The sequence below is a fragment of the Enhydra lutris genome, unplaced genomic scaffold, assembly GCF_002288905.1.
Source record: "Enhydra lutris kenyoni isolate GAN:26980312 unplaced genomic scaffold, ASM228890v2 scaffoldscaffold6, whole genome shotgun sequence".
In the NCBI taxonomy this organism is placed as follows: Eukaryota; Metazoa; Chordata; class Mammalia; order Carnivora; family Mustelidae; genus Enhydra; species Enhydra lutris.
Window position 1 is genome coordinate 22,981,850 of NW_019154090.1, and position 19,127 is coordinate 23,000,976.

General features: G+C 43.8%; 1 protein-coding gene across 2 annotated transcripts in view; it reads left to right on the forward strand.

Moving 5' to 3' along the window:
• Positions 1 to 13: 13 nt before the first annotated feature.
• The window catches only part of LOC111141778 (NFS1, cysteine desulfurase), a 26,021-nt gene continuing 6,907 nt past the window's right edge, over positions 14 to 19,127 (forward strand). The window contains exons 1-7 of one of the 2 annotated variants that reach the window (XM_022494585.1): positions 14 to 164; positions 791 to 900; positions 1,616 to 1,732; positions 4,115 to 4,198; positions 11,525 to 11,677; positions 15,086 to 15,179; positions 15,925 to 16,059. In XM_022494585.1, coding sequence (XP_022350293.1) covers positions 68 to 164; positions 791 to 900; positions 1,616 to 1,732; positions 4,115 to 4,198; positions 11,525 to 11,677; positions 15,086 to 15,179; positions 15,925 to 16,059 — 790 coding nt within the window. In that variant the 5' untranslated portion in view covers positions 14 to 67. The remainder of the gene's footprint in view (positions 165 to 790; positions 901 to 1,615; positions 1,733 to 4,114; positions 4,199 to 11,524; positions 11,678 to 15,085; positions 15,180 to 15,924; positions 16,060 to 19,127) is intronic. The other variant, XM_022494587.1, reaches the window with a different exon arrangement.

Consider the following 19,127-nt stretch of genomic DNA (forward strand, 5'->3'; position numbering starts at 1 on the left):
AGAACTTCCGGGAGCGCGTAGCTGAGGACTGCCGCCGCCTCGGGCGGGGGGCTCTTCCTGCGGGACCATGCTGCTGCGAACCGCTTGGAGGCGGGCGGCCGCGGCTGTGCCGGTCTCTCCGGGGCCCAACTCCACGGCGCCCACTCGGGGGCTGCGCCTGCGCGGTACGCTCCGGGCCCTGCTCGCCGCCACCGTCCCTGCAGGCGCGGACCTTACCCCTTGGCGTGGCGACGCACCTGAATATTACAGAGCCTCGCTTTTCCGCCAGTTACCCAGACCCCTGACCCTGCCTTCTGGCTGCACCCCTCAGACTTTCTCAGGCTCACCCTCAGATCGGTTGACTTCGCCGTGTCGCCCTTCAGATCCTACCCCACAGGCCCTCAGATCCTTGGAAGCTTGATCGGTCTTCGGACCTCTCCTGGCCAACTTTAACAGATTCTAGTTGTCCAGCCAGTAATCTTTGAAGGAGATTTTAACCTACTCTGTCTCCTCAGTCCTTGTAAATGGCTTTGCCCTTTCAGATCCCTCCCTGCTCCCAACGAAGCAATTCGAATATTGTCCCAACACCCCCCCCCCCAAGACCACGGTCTCCCTCTCTTCCTTTTACAGTTTGCTTAAGTTCTCTGATGTTTTGTTTTCTTTTCCATTGAGCTTCAACCCCAGCATCCTTTCAGCTCATCTCACCTCCATCCAGCTTTCACCTTCTGCTGTCTTGGATACCTTGTGTCCATAGGTTTTCTCAGCTTGGCCACTCCATACCTTTTTTTTTTTTTTTTTTTTTCTTGGTCAGTTGTAGACCATGCTACCCAGTCTGATGTTCCCTCAGCTACAGCCACTGCTCCGCAGGCCGAGTCAGAGCTGCGACCTCTGTATATGGATGTGCAAGCTACGACTCCTCTGGTAAGGATGGAGGGACAGCTCTCCCCAGGCTGTTTATAACAATTATATTGCAGAACTGACAATGCACAGAAATGACTGGCTCCTCCAGAAGTGATAGCCGTTGTGAAGTATGTGTTGGGAAAAGCAATGAGCCAGAAGTCAGGAGGCTTAAGCTATAATAAACTAGAAATGGCTCTACTAATTGTTAGCTATTGACCTTGGTCAAATCACTTCAGTGTAGGCACTATAGTAGGAATAAAAGCATCAGCTTTGGAATTAGCTGGATTGCTACTTACTATGTGAATTTGGGCAAATATTAAATGGGTTAAAAGACATAAAGCAGCCCTTTAAACAGAACCTGGCACATGATAAGCACTTCGATATTAGTGGAAGATTTCATCAACATGTGGTCTCTTGTCATATGCTGGCCCTTGTAGATCACATCCCCTGGCAGGATGCAGAAACAGCTGCAAGGACAAGGCAGTGTTTGTAGATTACCTGAGGAGATGGTAGAATAATCATCTGGTAGAATGATTTAAGGTGGGTTGAGAGTGGGCGTATATTAGGCTGATATTTGTTTAGTACCTGAGGGGATGGAAGAATGTTTGAGGTTCAATCTAGGTAGTGTCTGAAGGGCTCGGAGTGTGTTGAGGCAGGTTGGACAGGTCTGAGGGGATGGAGTGGGGCCTGAGTGATCTATGGACTCAAGGGGACTGATCTGTTCTGTTGTGCTCAGGATCCTCGGGTGCTTGACGCCATGATCCCTTACCTAGTCAACTACTATGGGAACCCACACTCCCGGACACATGCTTATGGCTGGGAGAGTGAGGCAGCCATGGAACATGCTCGCCAGGTGAGTATAGAAGACCTAGGAGGTTCTGATGTCAGAGGTTCAGTGGACTGTGGGAGGCATTTACTTGATAGCTCTGGTTGGAGGTGGAAATGGTTTGGGGATCTTTCAGGAAGAGATTTAAAGAGCAGGCCTTGGAGTCTCTCTGATGGGATTTTATTAGTTTTTACATTTCCTAGCTAAATGACCTCTGGAATGTTACCTAATTTCTCTAAGTTTCAATTTCCATACATTGAAAATGGAGATTGTAATAGTTCATATTCTTTAGGGTTTTTGTGTGGATTCAGTGAGAAACTGCTGATGATGTATTTATTAACACAATGCTTATACATACTAAGCTCAATAAGTGCCTTTTATTTTATTCTTTTATTTTTTTAAGTAGATTAAGTAGACTTCATGCCCAGCGTGGAGCCTGATGCAGGGCTTGAACTCATGACCCTGAGATCAAGACCTGAGCTGAGATCAGGACTCAGTTGCTTGACTGACTGAGCCACCCAGCTTTTAAAAAGCCAATATTGGGGCACTTGGGTGGCTCAGTTGGTTAAGTGTCTGCCTTCAGCTCAGGTCATGATCCCAGGGTTCTGGGATCAAGAACCTCATCAGGCTCTCTGCTCTGTGAGAGCCTGCTTCTCCCTCTCCCTGCCACTCCCCCTGCTTGCACTCTCTCTCTCTCTGTCAAATAAATTAAAAAAATCTTTAAAAAAAAATTTTTTTTTTTTAAAGATTTTATTTATTTATTTGACAGAGAGAAATCACAAGTAGGCAGAGAGGCAGGCAGAGAGAGAGGAGGAAGCAGGCTCCCCGTTGAGCAGAAAGCCCGATGCGGGGCTTGAACCCAGGACCTGGGATCATGACCTGAGCCGAAGGCAGTGGCTTAACCCACTGAGCCACCCAGGCGCCCCTAAAAAATTTTTTTTAAAAAGCCAGTATTTTGGGGTGCCTGGGTGTCTCAGTTGGTTGAACATCTGATTCATGATTCCAACTCTGGTCAGGGTCTCAAGGTCTTGAAATGGAGACCCATGTTGGGTTCCACACTCAGCCACACTTAGTGAGGAGTCTGCTTGAGATTTTCTCTCCCTCTTCCTCTGCCCCTCCCCCCTGCTGGCCCCCACTTGCTAGCACATGCTCTCTCTCAAATAAAAGATCATAAATAAATAAATACATAAATAATTAAAAAGCCAATATAGGGGCACCTGACTGGCTCAGTCAGTAGAGCATGTGACTCTTGATATGAGGGTTGTGAGCCCTGCATGGGTGTAGAGATTACTTAAAAATAAAATCTTGGGGCGCCTGGGTGGCTCAGTGGATTAAAGCCTCTGCCTTCAGCTCGGGTCATGATCCCAGGGTCTTGGGATCGAGCCCTGCATGGAGCTCTCTGCTCAGCAGGGAGCCTTCCTCCTCTCTCTCTGCCTGCTTCTCTGCCTACTTGTGATCTCTGTCTGTCAAATAAATAAATAAAATCTTAAAAATAAAATAAAATAAAATATTTGGGGAGCCTGCGTGGTTTCAGTTAGTTAAGCTTCTGCCTTCAGCTCAGGTTATGATCCCAGGGTCCTCCTTAGTGCGGATTCTGCTCCTCCCTCTCCCTCTGCCCCTATCCCTGCTCATTTTCTCTCTCTCTCAAATAAATAAAATCTGTAAGAAAAAGAAATAAATAAAATCTTTTAAAAATATACAAATAGATTGGGAGGGAGACAAAACATAAGAGACTCTTAATCTCACAAAACAGACTGAGGAGGGCGCCTGGGTGGCTCAGTGGGTTAAACCCTCTGCCTTCAGCTCGGGTCATGATCCCAGGGTCCTGGGATCGAGCCCAGCATCGGGCTCTCTGCTCAGCAGGGATCCTGCTTCCTCCCTTCTCTCTCTCTACCTGCCTCTCTGCCTACTTGTGATTTGTCTGTCAAATAAATAAATAAAATCTTTAAAAAATAAATAAAAATAAATAAAAATAAAAAAACAGACTGAGGGTTGCTGCGGGGAGGGTGCGTAGGGAGAGGGTGATTGGGTTATGGACATTGGGGAGGGTATGTGATACGGTGAGTGCTGTGAAATGTGTAAGCCTGACGATTCACAGACCTGTACCCTTGGGGCAAATAATATGTTATATGTTAATAAAAATAATTAATAAAAAATTATAAAAATTTAAAAAAACAAGAATTATTATTATTATTGTTATTGTTATTTTGTATGAGGCAGGAAAGAGCCTCAGATCTGGGATGGAATTGAATCTACTCACTGTCTGACTGCGGTGGGTCCAGAGCTTCTTGGGTAGTTGATAGGATGCAGTGGAGCTCCTCTTAAATCAGAGCTCTGTCCTAACTATGTCTGCGGTTACATTCCTGCCTGGGAAACTGATGTTACTTATCTCTGTTTCTTGGTTTGCAGCAAGTAGCATCTCTGATTGGGGCTGATCCTCGTGAGATCATTTTCACTAGTGGCGCTACTGAATCTAACAACATAGCAATTAAGGTAAGAGAACCAGAGGGCATATCTGGACTTTCCTGACATGGGAGATGGTGTCCCTCCATCATTTGGCCTCATATATGTATTTCCCAGCTACTTACTCCTACCCCGTTTAAAAATAAAGACACAGGGGCGCCTGGGTGGCTCAGTGGGTTAAAGCCTCTGCCTTCGGCTCAGGTCATGATCTCAGGGTCCTGGGATCAAGCCCCGCATCAGGCTCTCTGCTCAGCAGGGAGCCTGCTTCCTCCCTTCTCTCTCTCTACCTGCCTCTCTGCCTACTTGTGATCTCTCTGTCAAATAAATAAATAAAATCTTTAAAATAAATAAATAAATAAATAAATAAAATAAAAGACACAGGCAAACATACATTTTTTCTGATCTGTTGCTTCCTTCAACCCTCTATGAGCTACTCCATCTTAAATCTTTGTTCTTGTTGAGTTAAGTTCAGTGAGGTAGTTGGACATGAAAAGAGGTGGCTTTTTAACCATTAACCACTGGTGTTTGGGGGCACCTAGGTAGCATTTGCCTTCCGCTCAGGTGGTGATCCCAGGGTCCTGGGAATCGAGCCCCGCACTGAGCCCCACATCGGGCTCCCTGCTCAGCAGGAAGCCTGCTTCTCCCTCTCCCACTCCCCCTGGTTGTGTTCTCTCTCTTGCTGTCTCTGTGTCAGGTAAATAAATAAAATCTTTAAAAAAAAACAAACAAAAAACCACTGGTGTTTTGGATGGCAGCTACTTCAGGGAGTGGATAATGGTGACTCAACCCTTTTCCTCATGCTTTTTTTTTTCTTTTAAGATTTTGTTTTTTTTGAGTAATTTCTACTTCCATTGTGGGGCTCCCACTCACAAACCTGAGATCAAGAGTCACACGCTGTACTGACTGAGCCAGCTAGGTACCTACCCCTTCACCATCCTTTTGATCTAATTACAGTGAAGCCCAAAATCCGCTTGTAGTTGGGCATGTTCCTCTACTTCTGGTTAGCTTCACTCTTATATATGTGATTTCAGGGCTAACCCTCCTCTTAGTCTTCCTTTTTCTTTCTGATGAGATCTATTTGCAACAAGTTTTCCCATTTCTTTATTTTTAAAGGTTTATTTAAAAAAAAAAAAAAGATTTATTTATTTTGTTGAGGGAGGGGCAGAGGGAGAGAAAGTCCCAAACAGACTCCATGGTGAGCACAGAGCCCAGCATGGGGCTTGATCCCATAACTCAGAGATCTTGATCTGAGCAGAAACCAAGAGTCCAACCAAGAGTACCACGTTTAACTGACTGTGCCACCCAGGTACCCTTTTTAAAAATTTTACATTTGTTAAGGATTTTGTGTATTTGGTGGCACCTGGGTGGCTCAGTGGGTTAGAGCCTCTGCCTTCGGCTCAGATCATGATCTCAGGGTCCTGGGATTGAGCCCCGCATCGGGCTGTCTGCTTGGCTGGGAGCCTGCTTCCTCCCCTTTCTCTGCTTCTCTGCCTACTTGTGATCTCTGTCAAATAAATAAATAAAAATTTTGAAAAAAAAAAGGATTTTGTGCATATATATATATATATATACATATATATATATATATGTATATATATATATATATTATTTAATGATTTTATTTATTTGACAGAGAGAGACAGTGAGAGAGGAAACACAAGCAGGGGGAGTGGGAGACGAAGAAGCAGACTCTCTGCTGAGCAGGGACCCCTATGTGGGGCTCAAACCCAGGACCCTGGGACCTAATCTGAGCCAAAGACAGAGGCAGATGCTTAACGACTGAGCCACCCAGATGGCTCCCCCGCTTTTTTTTTTGAGAGAGAGAACACGCACGAGTGGGGGTTGGTGAAGAGGAAGGGCAGAGGAAGAGACTCTCAAATAGGCTCCATGCCCAGCATGAAACCTCACACAGGGCTCAGTCTCACAACCCTGAAATAATGACCTGAGCCAAAATCAAGAGTTGTTGCTTAACCAAGGAGTGCCTGGGTGGGTCAGTTAGTTAAATGGTTGATTCTTGATTTTGGCTCAGGTCATGATCTTAGGGTCCTAACCTCATGTTAGGTTCCCCATTCAGCAGGGAGTCTGCTTGAGGATTCTCTCTCTCCCTCTCTCTCTGCCCCTCCCCACGCTTGATTGTGTGCTCTCTCTCTAAAATAAATTAATAAATCTTTTTTAAAAAGTCAGATACTTAACCGACTGAGCCACCCAGGCACCCCAGGATTTTATATTTTAAGGTAATTTCTACATCCAACGTAGGGCTTGAATTTATAACCCCAAGACCAAAAGTTGCATGTTCTATGACTGAGCCAGGCAGGTGTCCCTCCTGTTTCTTTAGATGTTCCCATTTTGAGGTATTGTTTGCTGTACTTCTGCAGGCACTCACTGCATTGTGGTGTCTCTCTCAATCAGATGGGGGCCTCCAAAATTTGGGGTGAACTGATTGGGTCGAAGCTGGTTTCACAGGTGGTAAAAGGATTCACCTGAGGTAGAACAAAGGCAATAGAAGTTTATTGAATACACACCAGGAAAGTGGTGGGCAAGAGAGCAAAGGAAAGACGGTCTGCAAGAAGGCAGTGGGTGGAGGCTGCTTGTTAAAGGGGAAGGTGAGGAGGTATGGGGATGGTTTGGCAACTGTGCCTGGTTGTAAGTAGCCCGTTGTTTACTCAGGGCCTATGGATATATTGAGGTGAGTTTCATGATGTCTGTTTTTAGCAAGGGAATTGTTGTGGGCCCTTTTACCTTGATCGGTCTCTATTGCTCAAGCCTGTTGTCTAAAAGCAACCACTACATTCACCACCTACTCTGAGATCAGTCAGTCTATCTTTGGGTCTTTGGTGCTAACAAAAGTACAGCTCCATTCTCAGTAGTCATGCTGGTATTTCATGCACCTTAATCACATTGTACTGTGCCTGCTTGCCAGTACCACTTGGGTAAATACCAAGGCTCTGAGAAAGGGTGTACTGCTCTAGGTTCAACTGGCTCCACCCCCTCTCACCTTTGTGTCTCAACTGTGCTGCCAGTTTTGTTTTTTCTGAGCTTAGAGTGGGTGTAGGGGAGCTTCAGAGTTGTCTGTCTGATTCTGTTAGCTGGAAAGTGTCCGTCCTTTGGAATGCAGAAACTACAGAACCAGGGTAGAGATCCCTCCAGAAATGGGGATGATTTCTGGAATGAGGAGCATTTTTAAAACTTTGAAATTCTCTACTGTTTTTACTCAAACCTAGAGGCCCAGGATTGCTAAGAATAGTTGTAACAGTTTTCCCCTTGGGTGCCTGGGTGGCTCAGTTGGTTAAGTGACTGCCAGCGGCTCAGGTCATGATCCCAGGATCCTGGGATCGAGCCCCAAATCAGGCTCCCTGTTCAGTGGGGAGCCTGCTTCTCCCTCTCCCTTTGCTGCTCTGCCTGCTTGTGCTCTCTCACTCTCTCTGTCAAATAAATAAATAAAATCTTAAAAAAACAAAACAAAAAAACAGTTTTCCCCTTAGTCTCCTAAATGGGTGAATCTATTGTTAGAGGATTCAACACTGTGGGTAACTGAGATAGGAGAGAATAGAAAGGGGTGGGAAACTTTTTGTTTTTTTTTTTAAGTGAAGTGAAAATTTATTAACTGAAGGTGAGAACAGAAAGCAAAGAAAGAAAGCTCTCTAGAGTAAGAGAGGTCCTGAATGGGTTGTCCAGGAGTGGGGAACTTTTAATGTTTTCCTTGTTATGATCCTTATCCTCCAGAACATATAAATTTTATGTAGTTATAATTTTGGCCTAATTAGTTTTATATTCTGCTTTTTTATTTAAAAATTTTTTAAAAACAGTTTTATTTGTTTCAGGGCACCTGGGTGGCTCAGTCTGTTAAGAGTCTGCCTTCGGCTCAGGTCATGATCCTAGGGTCCTGCTGCTTCCTCTCCCTCTGCCTGCCTGCTGCTCCCCCTGCTTGTGCACTCTTTCTCTCTCTCTCCCAAATAGATAAAATCTTAAAAATAAAAAATAAAGAATTTATTTATTTACTTGAGAGAGAGAGAGCAAGCACAAGTCAGGGGCAGAGGCAGAGACAGAGGGAGACGCAAACTCCCCGCTGAACAGTGAGCCTGATATAGGACTCGATCCCAGGGTCCCAGGACCCCAGGACCATGACCTGAGCTTAACCGACTGAGCCACCCAGGTGCCCCTATATTCTGCCTTTTTTTTTTTTTTTTGAGATTTTATTTATTTATTAGAAAGAGAGAATGAGCAGTGGGGAGGGACAATGGGAGAGAGAGCGAAGCAGACTCCCTGCTGAGCAGGAAGCCTGTTGCAGGGCTCTGTCCCAGGACCTAGAGATCATGATTGAGGTGAAGGCAGATGCTAAATCATCTAAGCCACCCAGGCACCCCTATACTCTGCTTTTTAAAGATTTTGTTTATTTGAGAGAGAGAGTGTGAGGGCAGAGATGGTGCAGGCAGGGAGCAGAGGGGGAGGGAGAGGGAGGGGAAAGAATGTCCAGCAGATTGCACACTGAGCATTTGGAGCCCAGGGAGGGACTTGATCCCAGAACCCTGAGATCATGACCTGCGCCGAAACCAAGAATTAGACACTTATCTGACTGATACATCCAGGCACCCCACATTCTGCTTTCTTTTTTTTTTTTTTTTTAAGATTTTATTTATTTATTTGGCAGAGACACAGCAAGAGAGTGAACACAAGCAGGGGAGCAGCAGAGGGAGAGGGAGAAGCAGGCTTCCTGCCGAGCAAGGAGCCCAAGGCGGGGCTCGATCCCAGGACCCTGGGATCATGACCTGAGCCAAAGACAGACGCTTAATGATTGAGCCACCCAGGCGCCCCCCCCCATATTCTGCTTTTAAAGTAGTACTCTATTGGGGCGCCTGGGTGGCTCAGTGGGTTAAAGCCTCTGCTTTCGGCTCAGGTCATGATCCCAGGGTCCTGGGATCGAGTCCCACATCGGGCTCTCTGCTCGGCAGGGAGCCTGCTTCCTCCTCTCTCTCTCTGCCTGCCTCTCTGCCTACTTGTGATCTCTGTCTGTCAAATAAAATAAATAAAATCTTTAAAAAAAAAAAAAAAGTAGTACTCTATTATAAGCTTGGGGGAATTGGGTTGCATGGTTTTTGTTTGTTATTTTTTTAAATAGTCTCCATGCTGGGTGTGGAGGCCAGTGTGGGGCTTAAACTCATGACCCCAAGATTGAGATCCATCACATTTTTTTTTTTATTACTTAAAAAAAAAATTTTAAAGATTTTATTTATTTATTTGAGATGGGGACAGAGAGGGAACAAGGGGGGAGAAGGGGCAGGAGTTGGGGAGAAGCCAACTCCCTGCTGAGCAGGGACCTCCACATGGGGCTTGATCTCAGGACCCTGAGATTATGACTTGAGTCGAAGTCAGATGCTTAAGTGACTGAGCCACCCAGGCATCCCTCAAACTTCATAATTTTTAATATAACTACCTTCTTTTTCATGGAGTTGTGTTATCATATTTTACTCTTTATTTCTCTGTTGTTAGATGTGTTTAATTTTTCCTTTTTTAAAAAATTTAAATTCAATTAGCAATAATTTTTCCATTTTTTTTTTAAAGATTACAAATACCGCAAAAACATATTTAATCTCTGTAGCTTGACCTGTCTTTTGAAATATTTCCCTAAGGTAAATCCCCAAATGAAGAATCACAGTTTTTTTTTTTTTAAAGATTTTATTTATCTGAGGGGCGCCTGGGTGGCTCAGTGGGTTAAAGCCTCTGCCTTCGGCTCAGGTCATGATCCCAGGGTCCTGGGATAGAGCCCCACATCGGGCTCTCTGCTCAACAGGGAGCCTGCTTCCTTCTCTCTCTCTGCCTGCTTCTCCGCCTACTTGTGATCTCTGTCTGTCAAATAAATAATTAAAAAAAAGATTTTATTTATTTGATAGACAGAGATCACAAGTAGGCAGAGAGGCAAGCAGAGAGAGAGAGGGGGAAGCAGGTTCCCTGCTGAGCAGAGAGCCCGATGTGGGGCTTGATCCCAGGACCCTGAGATCACAACCTGAGCCGAAGACAGAGGCTTAACCCACTGAGCCACCCTGGTGCCCCTCAATATAGCTTTTAAGACATCTTTCTTTTTTTTTTTTTTTTTTTGTTTAAAGATTTTATTTATTTATTTGACAGAGATCACAAGTAGGCAGAGAAGCAGGCAGAGAGAGAGGAGGAGGCAGGCTCCCCGCTGAGCAGAGAGCCCAATGCCATGCAGGGCTCGATCCCAGGACCCTGGGATCATGACCTGAGCCGAAGGCAAAGGCTTTAACCCACTGAGCCACCCAGACGCCCCTTAAGACATCTTTCTAAATAATTTTCTGAAGAGATTCTAGCATAATTACTTATATCAGCAGGGAATGAGTGTATGCATTTCACTTTTACACTGGCAGTTTTGGGTATCACTGTCACCATATTTGCATGTTTTACTATTAAGTGGAAATAAAGAGAGGGGATCTTTTCTGGGATAGGCATGTTCCCTATTTTCTACCTGTGGTATCATAAAAAATATATTTTTTATATAAAAAAATTCGTGGCCAGAGCCTCAAAAATCCTTGGATTTCCTGAATAATAGAAATGCCTTTTGTTATTCATAACAAACCCCTCATATCTGAGTTTATGGTAATGAAGTGACTCATGATGGACTCTTGGTTGCAAGGGACTGGCTGCCCACTCCGGAAGAATAAAACATGTGTTCAGAGGGTTGGAACTTGCAACTCTACTTCCCTCAGAGTAGGAGAGGGGAACTGAAGATTGAGCTCAGTTCTGTGGCCAGTGATTTAATCAGTCATGCCTTGGTAATGAAACCCCCATAAAAACTCCAGACAGTAAGGCTCAGAGGATCTTCCAGGTTGGTGTTCACCATGGATGTGCTGGGCAGGTGGCATGCCTAGATTCACAAAGACAGGGCATGGAAACTTTGTGCCCATCCCCTCCTCAGCCTTGCCCTATGCATCTCTTCCATTTGGCTGTTCCTGAATTGTATCCTCTATAATAAAACTGTAATAGTGTAGTGCTTTCAGCCACTTCGGAGAGTTATTTGGGTGAATTATTGGGGGGCTGTGGGAAGTCCTGAATTTGTAGCCAGCTGGGCGAAAGTATTAGAAGCTGGGTTGTGACACCTGGAACTTGTGACTAACATCTGAAGTAGAGTTAGTCTCGTGGGACTGAGCCCCTTAAGCTGTGGGATTTGTACTAACTCATGGTAGTTAGTGTCAGAATTCAGTTGAATTGTAGGACATACACTTGGTGTCACAGAATTGATGTCGGAGCATACAGCTCTTTCCCACTTTTTCTTTCAAGTGGGATTGAAGTCCTTGCTGTTTATCTGAGTATACCTTCCTTCCTTCCACCACCACCAATTTCTAGGGGGTGGCCAGGTTCTATAGGTCACGGAAGAAGCACTTGATCACCACTCAGACAGAGCACAAATGTGTTTTGGATTCCTGCCGTTCACTGGAAGCTGAGGGCTTTCAGGTCACATACCTCCCAGTGAAGAAGAGTGGGATCATCGACCTGAAGGTAGGCGTGGCTACTGGCAGGAGGGGCAAAATAGGAGCAGCCTGGCTTCAGCCTGTAACTGTCTTCAGCTTCAGCTGGATCTTCAAGGACTAGATCTAATGGTGAGGGGAAGCTTAGAGAAATAGGCCTGGGAGAGAAACTGAGCATATGAACATATGTTCCCCTTGAGTGTGTACCATCTTCTTTTTCTCTGGAGGAGTTGTTTCTCAGCTTTGTCAACGCTTCCTGGGTGTCTGAGGGCCACTGGGTGTGTGTGCGGGATGCCAGGGACTCAACACTCACCATGGAAAAGCTCTGGCCTCTTCCCCCCCTGTGCTGATGTTTCTTATCCCTCTAAAGTGGAGGTGTAGTTTTTGTGAAGAATATTTCCCTTTATGGCCCATATCCTTATATGTACATTTTGTGTAGTGAGTTCATGCGTCTTGTTCACCACATTTTTTTTTTAAAGATTTATTTATTTATTTGACAGACAAAGATCACAAGTAGGCAGAGAGGCAGGCAGAGAGAGAGGAGGAAGCAGGCTCCCCGCTGAGCAGAGAGCCTGATGCGGGGCTCGATCCCAAGACCCTGGGATCATGACCTGAGCTGAAGGCAGAGGCTTTAACCCACTGAGCCACCCAGGCACCCCTTGTTCACCACATTTTGAGTATCAGCATCCCTAGTGAAATCCTGAGATGCAGTTTGTGGATAGAACCCTGTCTTTTGCAAGTAGAGATTGTTTTACTTTGGTTCCAACCTGGATGCCTTTTTTTGTTTTTCCCCTTGCCCAGTTGCTTGGCAAGAACTTCTAGTACAAAGCAGAATAGAAGTGGTGAGAGCAGACACCCTCGTTTTGTTTCTGATCTTCTGTGAAAGCTTTCCTCATTAAGTATGATCTTAACTGTGGATTTTTCAGAGTCATTCTTGCATGAATGTCCTTTATTAGATCGAAGAAGTTCTCCTCCAAGGCTGTTGATTTTTTTTTTTTTTTTTTTTTTTTTTTGGTTATCATTAATGCATTTTGGTTTCATCAGTTTTTTCATGTTTATTGAGGGTTTTGTTTTCTATTAATATAGTGTATACATGGTTTGATAGGTTGCTGGATTTGGTTTGCTAGTGTTTTTGTTTCGTTTGTCTTTTAAAGATTTTATTTACTTGAGAGAGAGTAAGAGTAGGTGGGAGAGGGAGAAGCAGGCTCCCCACTGAACAGGGAGCTCGATGTAGAGCTCAATCCCAGGACTCTGGGATCATGTCCCGAGTTGTGGGCAGACACTGAAATGACTGAGCCATCCAGGTGCCCCAGTTTGCTAGTGTTCCTTTTTTTTCTTTTAAGATTTCATTTATTTATTTGACAGAGAGAGACAGTGAGAGAGGGAACAGAAGGAGGGAGAGTGGAAAAGGGGGAAGCAGGCTTCGGCCAAGCAGGGAGACTGATGTGGGGCTTGATTCCAGGACCTTGGGATCATGACCTGAGCAAAAGGCAGATACTTAACTACTGAGCCATCCAATTTGCTAGTGTTTTGTTAAGGATTTTTGTTTCTATAGTCATTGGGGATCCTGATCTGTAGTTTTCTTGTGGTATCTTTGTCTGGTTTGGATACGAGGGTAATAATGGTCTCAGAATAGGCATGGTGGTTGTCACCTAGTGTTCCAGTATTGTTGACCACTGTGCCCCTTCTTAAAACCCTCCACTTCAGCCAGACTGCCTTCATATCTCCCTGATTGGCCCTGGCCAGTCCTGCTGTGGGCCTGTTCTCACATAGCCCCTCACTTTTGATCTCTTCTCCTTTTCTTTGCACTTTCCTTAATTCTCTCCCTCTTCTAACCACTTAGCTCAAGTTCTGCTCTTTTGCTGAAATCTTTTTGGCTGCTCCAACCCCTATTAATATTTTATATTTATGTAAATAAATACTTTATATTTAATAATTTAGAGAACTAAATTCCTTAAATTCCTTAATGGCTTTGGTTTTCTTTCACCTTATAATATTTATTATGTCATAGTGCTTGGCACTAGGGATAGCGGGATGAACAAGACAAGCTTAGTCCCTGTCTTCAGGGAGCTTACATTCCAGTGAAGGGGACAGTTAACATATAAACAAACATATAAATGAAGTAGTTAGAAACTGGGATAAATACTATGAAGGAAGCAAACAAGAAGCTGAAAGAAACATGACATTGAGCCCCTCTAATAGACCAGTGTCTGGGAAAGCAAGATGTTGGGAGGCTGATTAATAATTCCACTAAGAGGAACATTTTAGTCTGATGAGTTCCCTACCTCCGTGTGGTCACCAATAACTTTGTTTTTTGTTACTTACTTGTTGTTTGCAGCTTACTCTGACAACCTTACATAGGAAAGGTTCTCTCTCTTTTTTTAATTAAACTTTGAATTTTTAAATAATTGTAGATTCACATGTGGTTGTGAGAAATAGTACAGAGAGATCTCATGTATCCTTTACCCAGTTTCCCCCATGATAATATATTGCAGAAGTATGTGCAATACCACAAACAGGGTATTGACATTGACATTCTGCCAGTCTTCTTCTCCTTTCCCTAGTTTCACTTGGACTCGCTCATCACGTGTAGGTGTGTGTAACTACTGCCACCATCCAATTAGTGTCATCATCACAGTGATGTGTCAATGCTGTTCTTGTAAAACCACTAATGTGATCTCCATTTCTTTAATTTTTTCATTTCAATAATGTTATATAAATGAAATCCTAAAGTATGTAACCTTTTGGGCCTAGCCTTTTTTACTTACCACAAGTCTTTGGCAAGTCATTTAGGTTGTTATATGACTCAGTAGTTTGTTCTTTCTGTTGCTGAGTCGGGGGCGCCTGGGTGGCTCGGTGGGTTGAGCCTCTGCGTTCGGCTCAGGTCATGATCCCAGGGTCCTGGGATCATGCCCTGCATCGGGATCCTTGCTCGGCAGGGAGCCTGCTTCTCCCCCCACCCCACCCCCCACATTGCTGAGTCATAGTCCATGTGGTGGAAGTACCACAGTTTAACCATGCACCTGTTGAGTGACTTCTGGATTGTTTCTAGGTTTGGGCTTTTTTGACAAATGCTGCTATGAACATTTATGTGTAGGTTTTTTGTGTGAATCTGTTTTTATTTCCCTGAGATAAATGCCCAGCAGTGCAATTACTGGGCCATATGGTAATTTCATGTTTAGTAGGAGACAAAAACTGCCAAACTGTTTTCCAGCGTGACTATGCCATCTTGCGTTCTTACTAATAGTAATAACCAAGTGTGTGAATGATGCGGTTTCTCTGAATCCTTGCCAGCATTTTGGGTTGTCACCATTTTTATTTTAACCATTCTGATAAGTGGGTGGCGAAAGGCCCCTTTCCAAGACTAAGCTTGCCTACGTTCTGAGTTAGGGAGGATTTCGTTGGATCTATATAGTCTCCTTGCTCCTGATACTCTTAGGAACTAGAGTCTGCCATCCAGCCAGATACCAGCCTGGTCTCAGTCATGACTGTGAACAATGAGATTGGAGTGAAGCAGCCCATTGCGGAAATAGGTGAGTACTGTGGGTGGACCTTGATGCTTGCCCACCACTGGGATCCATGTGAGGAATAAGAGTGGTCTGGGAGGGAGATTAAGGGAAAAGGAGTTTCAGATCCTCGTTCAGAGATCTCCTGTGTATGGCATAGCAGTGGAGGGAGATTAAGGGAAAGGGAGTTTCAGATCCTTGTTCAAAGACCTCCCATGTATGGCATAGCAGTATTTGAATCCGGGTCTAGTATTCTTTCTGTTCTTTTCATTTAACTGCAGTTGCTGCCCAAAACACAACACCACCCTTTCTTTTCTTCCTCTTTCACCTTTGTCACTTCAGTACATCTCTTTATTATGCTCACTTATAGCTGGAGACTTACTCTGTAACTCCTAAGGCACATTAGCAAATAGATCTGCTAATCTTTGCTTCCTTTAAATTAAGAGGGATATAAAAGCTAATCTGGTATATCAAAAGGCTGTGTTAACAAGGTAAGAAGTCTTAGGCATCAGAATATCAGGGATGTTTTGATTAGGTGATGTGTATTTGCCCTTATTTTTTCTAGTAAAGGAAGCTAGCTGAGAATGACAGAGAGTGGGAGGGAGAGAGGGAAAGAAAGGAAGAAAGAGAGAGAACGAGAAGTTATTTACTTTATGGCTAGAGGCTAGTGCCAGATGCAATTTTGCCTTAGAACTCAAGGTACGTTGCCGGGTCACTGCCAGGTGACTTCCCAACATTGTGCTATGATTCTTCCCTTCTGTTGTTTCCTTAGGGCGGATTTGCAGTTCCAGAAAGGTATATTTCCATACCGATGCAGCCCAGGCTGTTGGAAAAATCCCACTTGACGTCAATGACATGAAAGTCGATCTCATGAGCATCAGTGGTCATAAAATCTATGGTCCCAAAGGTACCAGCCTCTCCTAGAGTTCCTTCTCTCAGACCTCCCAGTAAACTCCTTGACAGAAGTTCCTTGAACTCATTTGGGACTACCTTTGCTCTCAGAGGAAGTTTACATTCATAATGTCTTGCAGAATGCAAGTGTCTTTTAGCAATAACCAGGAACACTTGCCTGTTTGTAGGCTCTTGAAGTTAACTGTATGTAGCAGTCCATTGTTCCATGGTCTCTTTAAAAAATTCTTGGAGAGCAAGTAGAGGTTCATTTGACTGAGGAACAAAGGGTTTCGTCATATCAAATTTAGCTAGATAAGTCCAGCTATCTTGTCTGCTGCACTGTGATATTCAGAGCAATGTTCTTTGAGTCCTTCATTCCCTGTCTTTTTGTAGCCTAGGGGAAAATTGGGCTTTTACATGTCTTGGTATTTATGCCTAGATTTAATGTGTTATTCTTGAGAGACCATTAGTCTCTCAGGATATTTGTCTATTCCCTATGGTCCTATTGGCCCAGGAATGCTTCCTAGCTAGAATTTTTTTCACTCCAATCTTGTTTTCTATATTCATGGAGGTAGCCATAAAACTCCTTTGTCTCTGGGGTGAGGGTCTGTGGGGGTTGGTAATGCTGTTATACTTTCTGTGTTTGTAGGGTATGTCATTGGGGTATATACCCTGAGGAAAAAGCTATGATAGCTCCTGGAAATATGTAAGATGGCTTCTTCTCAAGGTTCCCAGCGGTTATAGAGTGTTTCTGTGAGCTATTATTATAAAAAATGCAATAGGTATTCTATCTTTAATTAAAATGTTGCCTTTATTGGCTTTTATTGTGGGTATATGTATTTTGACAAAACCAATGGAGCAGAAGCTCTGATAAGCATTTAAATGTGTATAGGTATCTCTCACTATCCAAACTCCTTCTTTCTAAAATCATGATCTCAGTGGATTTAGATAAAATGGTATCCTTCACTACCAGATGTGGGGTCAGAGCATGTGCTCTCTGAACTTGGGAACCGCAGAGATTCACATAGTGAGGATACTTGAATTTGATGAGGAAATGAAATATTTCTTTTCTTTTAATTGTATTTATTTATTTATTTTTAAAGATTTTATTTATTTGACACAGAGAGAGAGAGATCACAAGTAGGCAGAGAGGCAGGCCGGTGGTGGTGGGGGAAGCAGGCTCCCTGCTGAGCAGAGAGCCCGATGCGGGGCTTGATCCCAGGTTCCTGGGATCATGACCTGAGCTGAAGGCAGAGGCTTTACCTCACTGAGCCACCCAGGCACCCCCAAAATATTTCTTAATTAAGTGTAGTTTGTTACATAAATTATTTCAAAACTGGGGTCCTTTGTCATAAATTTGGGAGTATTGCCTTAGTTTTGGTAGTAACTACCATCTTTGCCTAAGAAGTTGTTCTGTGTAGAAGAAGATGAACTTTATCAAGTGGCCACTCTGTTTAAAACCTGTGACTACTTTGTGAATATCTTTGCACATTCATGCTCATATTTTGGCATGAAATTCCTGTAAGTTAGTTTGCAAGTCTTAAGTTACATATATATATATATATATATTTTTTTTTTAAAGATTTTATTTATATTTATTTGAAAGAGAGTGAGAGTGCACAACCAGGGGGAGGAACAGAGGGAGGGAGAGATAATCTCCAGCAGACTCCTGCTGAGTGTAGAGCCTGACATGGGGCTCAATCCCACAACCCCAAGTCCATAACCCAAGCTTAAACCAAGAGTCAAGACACTCATCCAACTGAGCCACCTAACTGCCCCTTAAGTTATATACATTTTTAAGCTTTGATACACTTTGGGAGATTGTGGTAATTTTTAAATCCACTCTGATCTTTCTCTGTTTTTTGTTTTTTGGTTTCTGGTTTTTGTTTTTGTTTTTAAAGATTTTATTTATTTCTTTGACAGAGAGATCACAAGTGAGCAGAGAGTCAGGCAGGGGGTGGGGGAAGCAGACTCCCTGCTGAGCAGAGAGCCCAATGTGGGGCTCAATCCCAGAACTCTGAGACTATAACCTGAGCCAAAGGCAGAGAGGCTTAACCCACTGAGCCACCCAGGTGTACCTGTTTTCTTTTCTTTTCTTTTTTTCTTCTTTTCTTTTGTTTGGATTTTATTTTTATGTAGTCTCTACACCTAATATGTGGCTTAAACTTACAAGCCCAAGATTGAGAGTCATATGTTCCACTGACTGAACCAGCCAGGCACCTGCCCCCCACCTTTTTTTTTTTTTTTAAATGCTTTCTTTCTTTCTTTCTTTCTTTTTTTTTTTTAAGATTTTATTTATTTGTTTGACAGACAGAAATGACAAGTAGGTAGAGAGGCAGGCAGAGAGAGGAGGGAAGCAGGCTCGCTGCTGAGCAGAGAGCCTGATGTGGGTCTCAATCCAAGGACCCTGGGATTGTGACCTGAGCTGAAGGCAGAGGCTTTAACCCACTGAGTCACCCAGGTGCCTGTTCTTTCTTTCTTTGTCAAGATTTGCTTTTTATTTATTTGACAGAGAGAGAGAGAGAGAGAGAGAGGGAGCATAAGCAGAGGGAGAAGTAGGCTTCTTGCTGAGCAGGGAGCCCAATGTGGGGCTCTATCCCAGAATCCTGGAATCATGACCTGAGCCAAAGGCAGACGCTTAACATTTGAGCCTCCCAGGCGCCTCTACCTGCCCCTTTTTAAAAAATTTTATTCTGGGGGCTCCTGGGTGGCTTAGTCAGTTAAGCACCTGCCTTCGGCTCGGGTCATGATCCGAGGGTCTTAGGATCAAGGCCCATGTCAGGCTCCCTGCTCAGCAGGGAGTCCACTTCTCCTTCTCACTCTTCCCTCTGCTCTTTCTCTTTCTCAAATGAATAAATAAATCTTAACATTTTTTTAATTCTGTTTAGACAAGGTAATATATTTACATGGTTCCAAATAGAAAAGCTATAAAAAAGTACAAGGCCAGAAAGTCTGTCACCTCTTTCTGCCATTAATGTAGTTCTCTTCTGGGGAGGCTGTTTTTTTAATATATATCTAGAATTATTCTATGCGTTTGCAAGCATATATATATATATATATATATATATATATATATATATATAT